At 37.6% G+C, this 18,400-nt stretch overlaps 1 protein-coding gene across 10 annotated transcripts in view; it reads left to right on the top strand.

The window, feature by feature from the left end:
- dlgap2a (discs, large (Drosophila) homolog-associated protein 2a) overlaps positions 1-18,283 on the top strand; it is an 894,975-nt gene extending 876,692 nt beyond the window's left edge. For all 10 annotated transcript variants that reach the window (XM_048531787.2, XM_048531786.2, XM_059645590.1 and 7 more), the window contains 4 exons: positions 1,515-1,930; positions 5,817-5,908; positions 11,371-11,523; positions 14,488-18,283. In XM_048531787.2, coding sequence (XP_048387744.1) covers positions 1,515-1,930; positions 5,817-5,908; positions 11,371-11,523; positions 14,488-14,706 — 880 coding nt within the window. In that variant the 3' untranslated portion in view covers positions 14,707-18,283. The remainder of the gene's footprint in view (positions 1-1,514; positions 1,931-5,816; positions 5,909-11,370; positions 11,524-14,487) is intronic.
- The last annotated feature ends 117 nt before the right edge of the window (positions 18,284-18,400 follow it).

Raw genomic sequence — 18,400 nt, 5'->3', positions numbered from 1 at the left:
AAATTTTGGATTATCAACAATAGGGAATGAAATGGAAACCAGGTTTCTTGCTTCAAAGCAGCAACACTTGAATTATGTATTTGAGGATTACAGTTACTCTGTTTAGCAGCCAGTGGCACTAAAGCAGTTCTGAATGATAAATGCAAACTAGATCATGCTCATGTTGACAAACTGGAAAATAAAATAAATGCATTAAATCTGTACTGCTAGATATTCTTCAAAATGACAATGAAACCTAACACTTTGGACATTTTTAACTACTTGAGGATTTAGAAATTTTTTCAGGCTTTCCAAATGGAATGTCAATTTCTTATTCAAAAGGCAAACAAATCTTTGTATTTTGCATGCATATAAGTTACTTATATTGAACCTTTTAAGTGGAATTTTTGAAAAACTATAAAACTAAAGGAGATAATTTTATCTCATAAGCTACATAACATTGGGCCAGCTTCTCAAAGTTAAGTCTGAACCCAGCACCTGTATTAATTATGAGGGCATGTGCTATATTGCTATAACATTACTGTGTAACAAATTTTTTGTATGAAAATGGACAGGTAGTGAGATTGGTGCCCAATCAGTATCATTAACCATCTCCAGGAGGTAGGAGCTGCCTGCCATTTTGCCAATGCCAAAGAAACGCAGCAGTCATGTTTGAGACTACATTGTCTTTCCCATAAATGGTGGAGGCAGTTTCTTAGAAGACTAAGAGCTAAGGCACAGAATACAATGGGTATGCAAACATGTTCCAGTGTTGAGTGCAGTCCCAGTTGGACCAACGAAATTCAATCTTCCACAAAGTTAAATTTACTTTCTCTCGTCCTCTGAACAAACCAAGCTACTTGCACAGATGTGCACCTGTCAATTTGAGTTCTCCAACATGAACATTAGAAAAGGCAAACTTTTCCAGAAAGATCCCTGAGCAAGATCCTTAAGAAGCTTAATTGTCCATCAATTGGATATCAGGGTGTCTCCCATTGCTCTGCTTCTGTCAAACATGTGAAAATTTCAACTTGTTCTCAAGGCATTGAGATCCAGAAAGGAAGCTCAAGACTGTGATCTTCAAACTGTGTTCCAGTTGACTTTTAAAAATCCAGTAAAAACAAAATACTGTAGATGCTGGAAATCTGAAGTAAAAACAGTAAGTGTTGTAAAAAAACTCAGGAGGTCTGGCAGTATCTGTTGGGAGAGAGGTAGATTTAATACATTGAGTCCAAATGACTATTGTACAGAACCATTCCACAAATGCTGCCAGATCTGCTGAGTTTCTCAAGCACCTATCGTTTTTATTTGAAAATCTAGTGTTTTGGTTCCTTAACACCATTGTTCAAAACTTAAATAATAATTATGAATGAAGTTGATCATTTGAACCAAATTGTGATAAAGTGCAGAATTCTAATGTAACAAGTAGGATTTCAAATAGGCATTTTGATTATTATGCTATATCTGGCACCAAAGTAAAAAAATCTAACTTTCTCAATTTAGCTAGAAATTAATATATTCATTGTGTTTTGCAGGCGTGGGCGATTTAAGCGTTCAAACAGTGTGACAGCCAGCGTACAGGCTGATCTTGAACTAGAAGGATTTCCTAGTCCAGTTGCCACTGAGGACAAGGCACTTCAGTTTGGTTCCTCATTCCAGCGTCATTCTGAGCCCAGCACCCCTACCCAATACACTGCACTCAGAACTGTGCGCACGCAGGGTCCTCTGGGCTACAGAGAAGATTATCGAACACCCATTGACACATCTAATTTTCCACCACCGGATCCATGGCTGGAATCTACTCATCAACCAGTGGAAACTGGCCGAATGTCCCCTTGTCGTAGAGATGGTCAGTGGTTCATGAAGCTGCTGCATGCAGAAACAAAAAGGATGGAAGGATGGTGTAAGCAGATGGAGAGAGAAGCGGAGGAGAATGACCTATCGGAAGAAAGTAAGAATGGCACCTTTTGTTTTCTCAGTTGAGACTGGAAATGAAATTAGATATTCTGAAGTTTGAGTACAATGAGAATGGTCAAGGGAATATGGAAGAGGAGATTAGAGGTGATACTGTTTAAAAATTCCAACATTTCTAAATGTCACCGTATTCCTTTAATTTATGCATTTTGAGATTATCAAAAATTCAGTAATTAATCACATGCTTCATTTTATGATTCTGGACTAATCCAAATCATCCACTGCTCTGTTTTTAACTTCTAAACAAGTAATTGGGTCCTTTCCTTTGTGCAAACACTTTACAGTAGTTCAAACTAAACCTCTTTCCAGTAAGCTAAAGAGTTGGTCACAATATTAAGAATCTGTATGGATCACGAGATAGTGTTAACTGAGAGCCGTAAAATATGATACTTTTCCAAAAATACTGGCTAGAGAAATATTCATGGTGGGAAACAGGCTTTCTTTTTGTCAAGTGTTTCCACAGTTAATATGCTGCTGTACAAAGGAAGGGTCTCCTTGGTTTGAGTATAGATAGCAGAGAGAAGAAAATAAGTATCCTAACTTAGCATGTTAGGGTTCTTTTTCTCACTAGTACTGAATTGGCAACCTTACTTTTAAAGACGATGAAAGATTAGGATATGTTAAGTAACATTATAGTGTTTCGAGGGAGACACTACAAGATGGAAGCAATTTAAGATGAGCGCAAAAGAACTTAAAGGAATGATTGGGAAAAATATGTACATTATGACTGTTAGACTAAAGACTGTTATAATAAATACACATAAAAACAAATAACCTTTGAAATGAGATACAAATTTCCCAGTAAAAACCTCAAAGAATGTTCGACATGCGTTCACATTTTAAGACTTTTTTCTGTAATAGGCTGTAATCAAAACAAACTAAATAGCTGCTAAAACATTAAACTACAGAAAAGGTATTTTCTACTAATTCCTTGATTTAACATTGTACCTGTGATGAAGGCTCATCCTAGATTATTGTTATTGGGAAATATGGGTTTTAAAGTGACAGAAATATCTATGGCTTTATGTTTGATTTATTATTTGCATATTGCGTGTTTTTAAAGGGGACACATATTAATAGTTTCATCTTGGATTAGTTCTGTGAGTGGTAAGGGTCGTTGGGAAATTTGTTTACACGCATTTAAATTAACATTTTCTAAAATAATCCTTGAAATGCATAGACCACTGCTTTCGCAAAGAAAGGTCGAAGAAAAAAAAAGAGTTGTTGCTTGGCCACAAAGTGTCCTATAAAACAGATAGATAGAGATAAACACAAGATCTTTCAGAAAGCCAGAACCTTCCAGAAGACCATTAAATGGGTGGGTTTTTGTTTCAGGTGAGAGAAGCAGATCAATCAGAGGGGGAAAGCCTGTTCCAACAGCAGTGCAGTTTAGCAGTCTCCAAAATAGGCAGGGCAGGAAAAAAGTTCTGAGTGGCCTAATGTATGTAAAAGAAAGCCTTCAGAAATACAAGGCGATGGAAGAGGCAGTAAGTAAACCATGTTAAGAAATAAGTGAGCTGTGTTAATAATTTGTTTTAGGGTCTCTGGAAGAGATGTTGATTAAAGAAATAGCATCAAGTGAATGCAGAAGTTTGTCAGAAAAAATCGTACCCACTGAACAAAAAATTTTAAAGCGGAAACAGGGTGACTGTTTGTTGAGGTTTGAGTATCAGTCAGGTAAAAGAGTTGAAACTTTATTTTAAATATTTGTAATAATATTTTCCAAATTATTCCTTTGAGGTTTAAAATAGATTTAGTTTTATGTTTATTACAATTGCTCTGAGATCACATGACTGGACAAGGATCACAGATTTCCCTTTCTAATGGCTATTAGTGAAACACCTGAGTCTTTATGATAATCAATGATAGTATCATCGTCACCAACACTGAGGCTAGCTTTTAATTCCAGACTTTTATTCATTGAATCCAAATTCCCAATCTGCCACAGTGGAATTTGAACCTATGCCCCCAGAGTATTAGCCTGAACCTCTAAATGGCCAGTGTAGTGACATTACCTCTGCACTACTGTCTCCTTTAAATATTGACAGTACAGTGGCAGCCTCCTGTGAACATGTTCGGTGACTGACCACTATTGTAAACAAACAGCAGAAATAAATACTTATGAGCCATCAAGACCGACAGATTGTCAAATTTATCTGCTTCAAGCTATTAGAGTTGCAGTGTTTATAAAGCCCTTGAAAATTCAATTATACAGATGTTTGAAGTGATTGTATGTATTAATATTGGGAGAAAGAAGGGGATTTGTATTAAGCTCTGTAGTTCAAATGATAGATGCCAGCATAGACCTGATTTCCCAAATGGTCTCTTTCTCCGCTGCAACATTCAATTATTCCAAATTCTAGCAGTGTAGGGCAATGGCCAGTATTATAACTTTCAATTTAAAAAATGACAAAAATGGACTATATTCCTTCTATTTAAAGTGAGGTTTCCGTGAAAATATAAATGAGCAATGTCAATTGACATTAAGAAATTAATATGTTAAAAATTCTCCTGGAAAATCATTTACAATGGGATTGATTTTGAAGATGTTAGCAATAACTAGATTACTTCAATCAATTAGCGGTACCCCTTGATTTATGTTGTCTCATCTTGTGTGTTTTGTTCAAAATGAACTTGTGGAAGAGAAGTTTGTAAAGTAATTGTGTGATTTAAATCTGAATGCTTTGTATATTTGTGTGAGTAATTTAACCTGATTAGTCCATGATTAAGACATCCTTACGGCTTGTTTACTGCAGAAATGATGCTCAATATACCATCTATGAAGAAGCAGAAGGATTGGAAATAATTAAATACTGCTCTAGAAGGCATATTTACAGTTGTAAAGTCTACTTTTTGAATAACATATGCTATTATTGTCATTTAAAAAACTATACATCAGGAATTAAACAATGTGTACAATATTGGTGCTACAGACACTAGACGATGTTTGCTGCAACTTTTTTTAGCTGATTATTGTCCAATTCTTACACAATGGCATGAATTTACCTAAAACCATTCCTGGGATTAGTTACATGGAGAATATATAACAGGGCTTTGCAAAGATCAGCATGAAAAGAACCAAAACGAGTTCAAACCATTTGTTATCATCAGTGAATGGTTTATTTTCTCAAAAGCTGATATAAGGTATTCATTTATGCCACCAGAATGGGATTTTAGTCCAAATAATGTTCTGTATGTTACAACATTTGTTAATAGTACAGAATTTGAGAAGTGCTGAAAGAAAGAGTTTCTCACCAACATTCTATACACATAATGAACAGGCGGGTAATTGGTTAGCAAATGTACTCTACTGGTTGAGGTGTTGCCATGGAGAATGCATTAGGGAACATGTCCTTCAAAGCAATTGTTTATATTTTTAAAAGAGGCAAGTTGTTTAGGGTTGGGCAAGACATCGCCATGGACAGTTGCTCCCCATCAATTTGGCTTTTGTTTAATTGAAAAAGTACATTGTCTGGACACATTATTTTTTCCTGCAGATGTCTGGGCCTTGCATATGAACAAATGTACCTTCCAGCACGCCCAAGTGAGTCACATTGTCTAACTGATGCTCCTAAATTAGTTGTCAATGTAATTCTTGGCAGACGTGGGATTATTGAGTCAAGTAGACCCTATGCTCTGAGTTTTGCAAGCAAGTGTTGGCCAAGTATGACCAGTAGTTCACAACATACTTTTTTTTTAAGCAGTGTCAGCAGATTACAATATGAAGCATGGAATTCCAGTGATTCTCTGACAGGCCTGAAATATCACTAAAACTCCATCTCATAATCCAAGGAAAAATAATTTTAATACAATAAAAAGGGAGTTCAGTAACTTTAATATGCTGTATTTTATTTTATCCTCAGCTTTAGGGAAAATACGGAGTGCTGTGGGGAGTGCTCAGCTTCTTATGTCTCAGAAATTCCAACAGTTTTACTGGCTTTGCCAACAGAATCTGGTAGGTGCCTTCCCTGTCTTTTCCACTTGTAAATTCTGTCTACACTGGCAAAGTAGGTATATCTCACTGTTCTTATAGTTAATGTCAAATAATTTGCAGTGGTTGCTTGTGTGTGCTCTGGATCTTTTTTTCATCACAAGATGTGATTATTATGTTCACATATATAGTGTTACCAGATTTTACCAGCCTAACCAAAACTGGCTCACTGCTTTAGAAGGCTCTACATATTAAATATAGGGAACTGCCTCTTGTCTCTAGATGTTATGCTGAGATCACAATGGATGTATTTTAATGATATTTTTCTTTATTCTGATAACGTATCAATTCCTGATGCAACATTTGCAATCTGTTCTAGAAATTTCAGTCATGCGCAAGACAATGCCAAATAGTTCACTAATGAACGCAATCATTGTTTATTTAGTGCAGGTGGATTGAGAGAGTCATACAGCCTAAGAGCTGTACATGGAAACAGATATTTCAGTCCAACTCATCCATGCGGACTAGATATCCTAAATTAATCTATTCCCATTTGCCAGCATTCTGCCCATATCCCTCTAAACCCTTCCTATTCATATACCCATCCAGACGCCTTTTAAAAGTTGTAATTTTACCAGCCTCCACCACTTCCTCAGGCAGCTCATTTCATACATGTTCCACCTTCCGTGTGAAAAAGTTGCTCCTTGGGTCCACTTTAAACCTTTCTCCTCTTATGTTAAACCTATGCCCAATCCCAAGGAAAAGACCTTGTCTATTCACCCTATCCATGCCCTTCATGATTTTATAAATCTCTAAAGGGTCACCCCTCAGCTTTTGATGCTCCACAGAAAATAGCGCCAGAATATCCAGCCTTTCCCTATATCTCAAACCCTCTAACCCTGTCAACATTCATATACCCTTTCAAGTTTCACAACATCTTTCTGATAGCAGGGAGACCAGAATTGCATGCTGTATTCCAAAAGTGGCCTAACCAATGTCCTGTATAGCCACAACATAATCTCTGAACTCCTATACTCAATGCACTGACTAATAAAGGCAAGCATATCAAATGCCTTCTTCACTATCCTGTCTATCTGTTCCGCCACTTTCAAGGAATTATGAACCTGCACTCCTGGGTCTCTTTCTTCAGCAACACTCCCCAGGATCTTACCATTAAGTGTATAAGTCCTGCCATGATTTGCCTTTCCAAAATGCAGCACTTCACATTTATGTCAATCAAACTCTATCTGCCATTCCTCTGCCCATTGAGCTATCTGATCAAGATCCTATTGTACTCTGAGATAATTTTATTCGATGTCAACTAGATCTCCAATTTTGGTGTTGTCTGCAAACTTACTAGTCATATCTCCTATGTTCATATCCAAATCATTTGAATAAATAACAAAAAGCAGTGGACCCAGCAAGGATCCTTGTGGCACACCGCTGGTCACAGACCTCCTGTCTGAAAAGCAACCCTCCACCACCTTCACCCTCTGTCTTCTACCCTTGAGCCAGTTCTGTATCAAATGGCTGGTTCTCCCTGTATTCTAACTTTGCTAACCAGTCTATCGTGAGGAACCATATCAAACACTTTACTGAAGCACTTATAGATCATGTCCACTGTTGTACCCTCATCAAACTTCTTCGTTACCTCTTCAAAAAAACTCAATCAAGTTAGCGAGACATGATTTCCAATGCACAAAGCCATGTTGACTATACCTAATCAGTATTTGCCTTTCCAAATACATGTAAATTATGTCCCACAGGATCATCTCCAACATCTTGCTCACCACCAACGTCAGGCTCTCTGGTCTACAGTTCCCTGGCTTTCCCTTACCACCTTTCTTAAATAGTGACACTGCATAAGCCAACCTGCAGTCTTCTGGCACTCCATGTGTGGCAATCAATGATACAAATATCACAGCAAGAGACCCAGCAATCACTTCCCTAGCTTCCCACAGAGTTTTAGGGTCCATCTGATCAGGTCCCAGGGAGTTATCCACCTTTATGCGTTGTCTTCAATCCTCTATCAATATTGTTACTCTGTGCTTATTTTTATGTGCAACCAGCATCAATTGTTATTTATTGTCATTAGAAACATAAGTGGGCCATTTGCTTGAGGTGCCATTTTACTGATCGCCCAACAATCACACAATTAATGTAGATACAAAACAAGAGAATGGTTCTATGATAATGAACTACTTTCATCAGAATATTTTCAGAAAGACGGGACAAGGGGGTACCACGGCATTCCGGAAGGCCAAATTAGTGATGCTTACTTGACCCTTTGATCGTTAATTTCCAAGAAAAGTTGGCTATATACTGTTTAGTTCCCAAAAAATTGAGCTCGTGGCTTATAATGCAAAATCAGCCTAATCTTCAAATACAACAGAAAACACAAATAAGATTGCACATTGTTGCAACTCCACAAATAACATGTTTCTAATTCAATTTTTTGCTTCACTGTACCTGAATGTGACTATAAATTGATCAGAGGAGTATTGGCAGACATGGACAATCAGACACAAGTTATTGCCAATGTTAAAGTAGGACATTCTTTTCCTCATTTTGTACTTCTTGTAAAAATTCCTATGTTTGCACCCATAATGGGGACCAGGTCATGTAAACATTTCATGTCTACTCCACTAGACAAAGGCAAGATACCGCCGACTGAGACAAGATGTGATTATATAGTAACAAAATCATGTTGGACATTTCCAGGTGGCTATTTCTGTCATTAATGTGGACATCAGGTTTCAGAATTGAAGAATTGAACGGGAAGCACACACATACATAACTTATCCATTGGTGCCCAAACAGTGGGTAGCGAGTGCACATGCAGCCCACAGTGCCAGTGCTTTGTCAACCATATTGGAATAGGGTCCTGCACAGGCAGCCAGGGCACACTATGAAACAGGCATCAAGTTGTCTGCACACACAGAATAGGGTTCTAAACTCCCATTTCAAACCCCTGTTACTGTGTTTTATATTGTAGCTATTCTATCATCCCATGTAGACACTTTTCAGTCTGTACTGGTTTAACTCATTGCATACATTAGTATAATTTGTCTTATGGGAAATAAAGAAAAGTTTTAATGGAGAGTCCTAATTAATGTAAATTTGCAATTTGCCTATACATTGAAATCCATGAAGTGAGATTCATCACTCAGAAAGTAAATTTCTAATTGAAATAAAATGCCGTTCAGATGTGAATGACAAATATGCCCACCAATGAGAATACTGACATTTAAAATGAATGTGTGCACTTGATGTGGTGTATTTATAATGACCACTTTGCATTGACCACGTTAGTGATTAAATCATGAAACTGTAGTATATTTCAATTATTTTTTAAATTTGTAGGATGTTTGATATCCAAAAGCAAAGAACAAATAATTTGCTGCTATGAAAGATTACAAACTATCAAACACATAAGAAGTGGCGTCCATTTTTTTTCATAAACACACGGTAGAATGGGAGATTTGTGAATCACTGGCCAATTATTCTGGGACTGTAAGAACAATTTGGACAATTACACATGTTATGCATTAAAGCAAATACCTTCAAATGAAGGCGAGCATTAAATTGATGAAAGTGATTTCACAGTTCAGATATTTGTTCTTCCAAGTTGAAGCATCCCTCAACTGTGGGGGAACATGGCCAGCTGAGATGACCTTTTGGATTTTTGCCTTTGTTTTATATATTTGTACAAAACAAAATGTCAATGTGAGTTATCTAGAGGCCACGCCTCCCAATGAAACTACGCACTTCCCAATGAAATTCCCAAAATGATCAATTGAAAAATCGAGTTTGGTTCTTATACAAACATAAATATTTATAATCAACTTGTTCAAACATGTGAAACATTTCTGGAGCACACAGGCCTTCTGGCCTGGAGATAATGACACTACCACAAGAGGCCCTTTTGTAGAAGTATGTAAGAATTATATGATATTCTGTAGTTAACAAGAACTCCAACAGGTGATTCTGAATTTCAACCCATAAAAATTGGAAGTTCTTCTCTTTGGAAAACCTTGGTAATTTTCATATGGAAACAATATTACAGAAAATTGTCTTCAGAAATTGTCTTCAGCAATACACTTCAGTGTGTCTTGCTGAAATTAAGATTTGTTAGTGGTTTTTTATTGTTAACCAATTTATTATTGACCATTGGAGAATATGCTTTAACCTTCAGTTGTACCACAGTTTCCGACAATTATCCTTTAAAAATAAATAGGTCTAAAGGTGATTTTAGATATGCTTGAGTCATGTTTCTGCATATTAGGTTCTTCCAGTTTCACTCTGAAGTCAAAATAGAAATCAGGTTAAATAAGGTGGCATGGGGGTCACTAATATTGCTGTCTCACATCACCAAGGACTCAGGTTCAATTCCAGCTTGAGCAATTTTCTTTGTGGAGTTTGCACTCTCTCCCCAAGTCTGCACAGATTTCTTCCCATTGTCCAAAGATGTGCAGGTTAGGAGGATTGGCCATGCTAAATTGTCCCATATTGTCCAGGTATGTGGAGTTAGCCATGGTAAAAGTCCCATGTGGGGTTATGGGGCAGCTTTGAGTGGGATTCTTTCTGGAGGGTCAGTGCAAATGTAAGGGGCTAAATGGCCTCTTTTTGCACTGTTGGGGTTCTGTCAGGAATGTCAGGGTCATGGTATCTTATATTTAACACCGTCAGATGACATTCAACAACATACTGCCTTAGTAATTTGATTTCTAGCACATTACCTTACAATTGCTACAAACTTAATACTATGAAAGAAGCAAAGCATCTCTTTGCAAAAGTTGCCGCTTCTCCCTTCATATGTTGAAGCACAACAAAAATTGAACGTTATATCAAGATTTTAAGATTTCGTTAAAAATGATTTTCAGCAAAATGGTGCCACATAAAATTGTTCAAAGTTTCATTTGAAGCAACATCGCCATTTTTCTTCAGGAGGTGAAAATCTAAAGCAAAGATAATTCTTTGGCATAAAAATCAGTTTAAAACACTCAGGTTTACTTTTCTGCTCTTCTCTTTAATTATTAAACTACCTCATGAAATAGTCTGCTGTACAAAGATGAAAATGATATTATAATGACTCAATTTTCCATGACATTGGCATCGAGATTTTGATATTTCAAAGTCAAACTGTTGAGCTGTCATAGGTGAAAACTATTTCAGTTATTGTGTAGATGAAATGACAAATTTAACTTGGAAAAAAAGATGCATTCTTGAGTTAATGAGTTAAAATCTTTGCTGTGTCTATTTTGATTGCCCAGCATTATTTTGCTATCTTATTTCTAAGAATCCAAAAAGATTCCCATTGTTGTGGCAATGTGGTAAGAAATTGTGCCTCACAAATATGCAATATGATGAACAGCGAAAGTATTTAAATACACATAAATTGAAAAATCTGTGTTTGGAAATTTTGAATATGATTTTTTTAAATAATCTGGAATGAATTATTTATCTATTATTTTTGTACCTGATAGGATCCCAGTGCGATGCCAAGACCTACCTCCCAGGATCTGGCAGGATTTTGGGACCTCCTGCAGCTTTCCATTGAGGATGTCAGCATGAAGTTTGATGAACTGCATCAGCTGAAGGCAAATGATTGGAAACCTATTGAGCCTTTTGAAAAACAGGTAAAGTAAGATGCTATGATGAAATAAAATGTTACCAACAAAGTTAATATTCAACTAATATTGCTCTCCCCAGAAAAGCACAGCTCACCTCAAGTAAGTCTTGCAGTTGGGATCAAATGCAGATCCGGAACCCTGACAGTGTAGATTAAAGGGAATTCTGCCTTTACTCAGGGTATAATTACTCATCGCGTGCAAAAGGGATCATGTCAAAGTGATGTCAAATCACATTGAATTGGAACGTGGCTCTGTAAGGCTCCAAGTAAGATATTCTCTCTTACTTTCCTCGGTATATAGTTGGACTTGAGAAATCCTGTTACTGTTACTCACAGGAGAGTACATCACTCACTACAGACATGAGGACTGTCTTCCCAACAATGGTCAATAAAGAAGCCTCAACCCTGGCCATCCCTGGCCAGAATGCTGTCTATACATCTGTTTAAATAGGACGGCCTGTAGTATCAAATGCAGGAGGAAGGGTGGCTGCTGCTGTGACTAAAAGTAGGATGAAAGGGCACCTCTGTTTTGAAGCTTCCTCCAAAGGTGAGAATTTTGTTGTTGTGCCAAGACCCAGGCAACCCCAGGAGACCAGAGAGCTAACCCCTCTAGCAATGGGAGAGGGTAGCCATTGTCACCCATTTTCCTCATTTTCAATCGGTGAAATTTTCAATGATTTCTTCACTAGACGTTTGCTATTGCTCATGTGTTTAATGCGGAGACTACACTAACTGACCAGAGCACAGGTCCTTGATGTCTAAAAGCAAAATTGTTAAAGGCAAAAATTGATGTAGGATGGAAAGCAAATCACTGTATCTTTTATGCATCTACTGAGGAGCACAGTAAGTTTCTTACGAGGCAGCGGTGAATTGCCAGTCAGAGGATTCTAGTATGTTAAAAGCCTCATTAATGACAAAACTCACCTCAGTAATACACAGCTTCCTATCTTACCAGTCACCAAGAAAGCTATACATTGCCACCCAGGAGCCATCATTGTTCAGTAAAAACTGGATAATGAGTGAACATGATTTGATGGTAGTTAGATTATTGTCAAAAATTTGTAGGGTTGGTAAGGCAGGAGATTGTCCAAGTGAACATTTTGATAGTGAAGTTTACACATGACAAACATATAGATGATGTTTTCATCAGCAGCTGAAGTGAGACAGCAATTAGACAGACACTACCTAGGGGTAATGTGTTGCGAAGTTGCTGCCACTGAATCTATTGGAAGTTTCTGCAGTGCTTACTGTACATGGTTCATACTGTAGTCATGGTGCTCAAACAGTTTAAGCTAGTTGACGAAGTACCAGTCCAGCAGATTGCTTTGTACTGCATGGTACTGAAGATGTTTAGTGTACATGGATATTTGCCCGGACAATTGGTATGTATTCCATCATATTCTTGAATTTTGCTTTGTAAATGTTAGAGATGGCTTTGAGGTGTTCGGGAGAAGTCACTCACCACAAAATACTGGGTTTTAGAAGCCAAGCTATTTTTTTGCAACTAGTGCAATTGAATTTCTGATCCACAGTGAAACTCAGATGTTGGGAAACTGAATGAGATGTTCTCTCACAATAACTTGGCACAGCATCATGGGCCGAAGGGCCTAAACTGTGCTGTGCCATTCTATGATCCATGTTCTTTGTTTGGCCCTTTTTTATTGACCTTAGTCATTGTCTGGAACTTGTGTGACTTGAAGGGTCAAAGGATATGGGTGTCAGAGGCAAGGCAAAAATTAGTTAACTATACTTTGAAGCCCACAAAGAATAGTGGTGAGCCTTGAACTGCACAGCCTATGTGGTATAAGAACTTTCCACTGCACTGTTAAGTGGATAATTTACAAATTATTGACTATCCTACGATGAAGGATTGACAATGTCCATGCCAGGGAGGTGTGTGGATTGGACGCAACCTTGGAGGAGATGGTATTCCTATGCCTTGTTTTTCCAGGAGTTAGAGGTCATAGATTTGCAATGTATATGGATATGCATTGCATTTGCCCTTCACCCATTAAACTGAAGGCTCTACAGTGCTGTAGTTTCACATGTTTCAGATGAGAATATTTACTTTCTTCTTACATTGGGGCTATAATTTTAAAGGAGTCAAATTTATGGGGTGGCACAGTGGTTAGCACTTCTACCTCATGATACCAGGAACTCGGGTTCGATTCCACTCTCAGGCGACTATGTGGAGTTTGCACATCCCCCTGTCTGCGTGGGTTTCCTCTGGGTGCTCTGGTTTCCTCTCATAGTCCAAAGATGGATTGGCCATGCCAAATTGCCCATCGTGTTCACAGATGTATAGATTAGGTGGGTTATTGGGGATGGGTCTGGATGGGATGTTCGGAGGGTTGGTGTGGACTCTTGGGCCAAAGGGCCTATTTCCACACAGTACAGATTCAATGATCTAAATTGTTCCTTGCCTGCTAAGAATGATAAATTGAGAGGTATTTATTTCATGTCCAAGTCAGACCAGGCAAATCAGACTGATCATTGTCTGGCCCAGCTTACCTCTGAGATCCATGCTTCTAATATGCTATTTGCTTCTCCAAGTGACCTAATTTATAGGATTGACTATGAATCAGATGAGCCCAAATTCTCTGAGTCCCTATGCCTCATATTCAAAGAACAGTACTGAGCACACAGGATGATACAGAGATAGCAGGAACAGCAGATGCTGGAGATTCTGAGATAACAAGGTGCAGAGCTGGATGAACACAGGCCAAGCAGCATCAGAGGAGCAGGAAGGCTGATGTTTTAGGCCTTAAGAAGGGTGTAGGCCTGAAACGCCAGCCTTCCTGCTCCTCTGATGCTGCTTGGCCTGCTGTGTTCATCCAGCTCTGCACCTTGTCATCTAGGATGATATGGAGTTTGTTGGGTGTGGCACAGTTAAAGAAAAAAAAACTGGCTGTCATTTACTTTGGTGTTTTATCTATTTGATATTGATGATTATTATTCTGTAATTTCTTAGGAGGAAAAGAAGATTCCGCCTCCGGTACCAAAGAAGCCACCTAAAGGAAAAATCCCGATTGTGCGAGAGAAGTCCCTGGACCTTCCAGACAGGCAACGACAGGAGGCGAGGAAACGGCTAATGGCCGCCAAGCGAGCAGCTTCCTTTCGACAGAATTCAACCACTGAGCGTGCAGATAGCATCGAGATTTACATCCCCGAGGCACAAACCAGGCTCTAAAGACAATCTCTTGCCTAGTGTCCTTTTTTCCGTTTACCATCGGCTCTCAATATTTGTCATGTACATTTCACAAACCAAGCCCGGTGGAATTAGTGTTGGGATTTCCATGGTAATTCTTGTCCCAGCCTCCACTGTGTATATTTCTTGCTGTTGTGTTCATTGTGCCATATATCACAGTGGAATGATTATAATTCTGGGTTTTTTAACTCATTGCAAGAATTCCTATATTCTGTAAGAAGAATCAATCCAAGGAGGTCACACTAAATATTCCACTTATCCATCAAGCTCTCTCAGAAACTATTAAAAGTGAAGGCCTTCTGGAGGAAGAATGCAAATTCAACTAACACACTATTTTCCATCAATTGGTTTGCTCAATGGGTTTGAGGGAATGGCTAAATAGCTTAAAAAAAAGCCAGTTTCACTGGAGAGCACAGTAGGTGCGAACTCATGAAACCAAAAGTTCCTGTGGTTTCAACAAAAGAAAATAGAAAGAATGAATGATGTGCCAACATAATTCCTTATCTCTCAACATTATAAATGTTATAATGTTTAACTCAGCTCCTAATAAGGGAACAGAAAGACGCTCTGCCCTGTGCTCAGCAGAGCTGTTCCCCACTTAAAACTATTCAGGGACTGAACTCCAGTATGATTTGGGGGAAGTGTAGGTAAAAAGGTAAGAATAATTTCGCTAAAATAACTCTTGCAGCATAATAATCTGCAGAATCTATTGGACCATAAAATAATTTCATCTGCTGAGGGATTGAAATCCCCCAGTTTCTGATGTCTTTGCCAAATGTTTGAAGACTTGAAAAGGAAAAAAAGGTTTTATTTTCTTGCCTTCTTTGCAAGTGTGCTGAAGTGTTATGTATCTCTTAAGTGTAATGGGTGTGGGGGGTGTGAGTGCTCACCTTGCATGGGTGGCAAATATGTGCAATAGTGATCAGCCTCATTTTAAATGTGTGCCATTACAATCGTGCCAACGCAAAGGATGGATGTGAAAGAGAGAGACTGAATGTAACTTCCCCATGAACGCTTGCCTTACTATAGCCAGATACTGGTAGTTAGAGCTTTCAACAAAGGAAATTCAGCAGTAATCTCCTGATAGTAATCACTCCAATCTCCCCTCCATCTAATATTCACTATGTTGTTTTGAGGGAACTCTTTATTCATACATATTGTGTTAACTCTTTTTGAATTGGCACGCTATTTCTGTTTTTATTTTTATTTATGGAAGAAGGGTGTACTAAATATGCTAGCTACAACAAAAAAAACAGGCTTACAGTGTATTTTTAACCATTATTTATTGATTTGTTTTGGGTTTATTTTTAAGGATTATCTTGAAATTTTTGTATGTGTTTGGTATGAGTGCTCCTGGACAGAGTGTATGTCATGCTAATGCAACCAGCAAAAGATTACTTGATTGTAAGTGCTCAGATTTCGTTCAAACTGTTTGGATGTGCACAGAGTTTGTTTTACCTGAGAGTGTTTGTCTTTTTTCTTAGTTTTTTTTGGTTACTGTGAAGGAAAAGTGGCTGTGTAAATCCAGTGATATTTGTGGAAGCACTAAATTAGTTCACTTAAACCGGCCTTTTTACATAAAATTCTGAGCATAGCGCCCACTACTGTAGGATGCCTGACAGCATCACAATATACACTTGCACCTCATGTATGATTCATATTGTTACCAAACAGCCTTAAACTAAATTTGGAAGCAAAAACATGAATGAATGTACAGCCCCTAAATTTGCAAAAAAAAACCTCCAAGCTATTTATTTTGTCACAAATAAATAGACCTAAAGTTAGGAGTTATTTGCCAAATGATACCTACTTAGAGAGCATTAAAAAAATTAAGAAGTTATCTGACAGATGTTTAAAGTAAATCTCTTGCTCACGCGGCTCTGTAGAAAAAAATTGTTAAAGATTAGTCTCCTTAGCCCTAGTCTTTAAACACTGTTCATTTTGAAAAAAAAAACATTTTATTCAAAGAATAGCTTCTCTTTAAATTCTGTCTTATCAAGGCTTGGAGTAAAAGCAGTATTGCGTTTTAAAAAAACACACATTTTGGTTTTTTGTGCTTTCTATGATCATTATTAGAAAGTTGACTGGGTTTAGTGAGAAATTTGGCTTTGTTTATATAATGTGGAAACTACTGAACTTGTTCTCAAGTGGTTGGTACTTGAGATTATCTCAGCTTCATCCAGAAATAGTCATTCATCTCTTTTGCACAACATCAGCATTACAATTTCATAACTTTAAAATATGAAATCTATCAGCAATTATTACTGACTTTCCCAAATTCAAAGATATTCCTGTGTTCTTTCCCTCTTTCCTGCTATTCAACACAAGTGCATCAATTTGACACATGCTAGGTAAACAGTTAACTTAAAAGTGGCAAGGATTACCTTTTTATACACAGATTTAGTAAATAGATCAAGTATAAAGCAAAACATATCAATTTACAGATATCTTAACAGGACAGAATTGTAGCTTTGATGCTTTTTGTTATGACAACCCAAATGCCAATCAGTGTTGAATTCGACATAAAGGTATTGATTTTGTTCTTGTTGGTAAAACGTTACCTTTACTGTTAGGTTAAAACACCTATTCTAAGTGCAATATACCATGTATATCATTGGTGGTAATGGTAACGTCAGGGCAACTGAACAAAAGACAATATTTGTTTTTTTAGACTCTCCACGTTTCTCTATTAGGCCTAGTAAATAGCAATGCTATTTTGTACATGTATACTTCTCATTACAGACTGAGCTTGTATTTGATAGCAAATCGTAAACTAATGCAAAGAAGTCTGAATGTTCTATTAAGTACCATTAACTTAAATTGCACGTTAAATGAAGCAACATTAGTTGCATTTAATGTCGATCCATGCTGTCATTTTAACTAAACATGCTTTATAAATTGAACATAATATTTACTCATAAGTGCGTTGAAGTTTTTTTTGGGGGGCATTTTGTGGCAGGGATGAAGCATGCTGGCAGGTGTTCTTTTTAAGAAAGAAAATGATATCACCACAAAGAACAGATTTTCTGTTAGTTCAAGCCAGTAGAAAATATGCTAAGGATCAGCATTTGATGGCAATATGCAGAATTTAATGCACATTTCATTATTAATATGTATATCATTTAATAAATTGTAGAAAGGTAAAGCCACCCGATGCATTATGAATTGCCACATGTTGTCAGACAATTTGTACTGCTGCTTCATGAACCTCACGTAAACGACTGCTCACCATCAATCTCTCCATGAGTTTCAAGAAATTGCTTGCATTTGCACATTAATTGACAATTAAGCTTCCTGCATAAAATTTGAATGGTATTTAATGGTGCCTTTTTAATGAGGCAATTTATGACCCTGCAAAGTCTCACAGCCTCTACAGCCCAGAAAGAAAGCAATTTAAATGTACATTCTCATTTCTACAAGTAACAAATTATTGTTGGAGATGTTTGTTAATGCACTTTTTAATGGTATTGATTTTTCTTTTCTATCTTTATCTTGTCTCTGTCAAACAAATCTTTCCCGCTTCTCAGAGATAATGGGAAGTGCAGATGCTGGAGAATCCAAGATAACAAAGTGTGAAGCTGGATGAACACAGCAGGCCCAGCAGCATCTCAGGAGCACAAAAGCTGATGGGTCTAGGCCCGAAACGTCAGCTTTTGTGCTCCTGAGATGCTGCTTG

The sequence above is a fragment of the Stegostoma tigrinum genome, chromosome 4, assembly GCF_030684315.1.
Source record: "Stegostoma tigrinum isolate sSteTig4 chromosome 4, sSteTig4.hap1, whole genome shotgun sequence".
NCBI classification, from domain to species: domain Eukaryota; kingdom Metazoa; phylum Chordata; class Chondrichthyes; order Orectolobiformes; family Stegostomatidae; genus Stegostoma; species Stegostoma tigrinum.
This window is presented reverse-complemented; position numbering and strand designations above follow the sequence as displayed.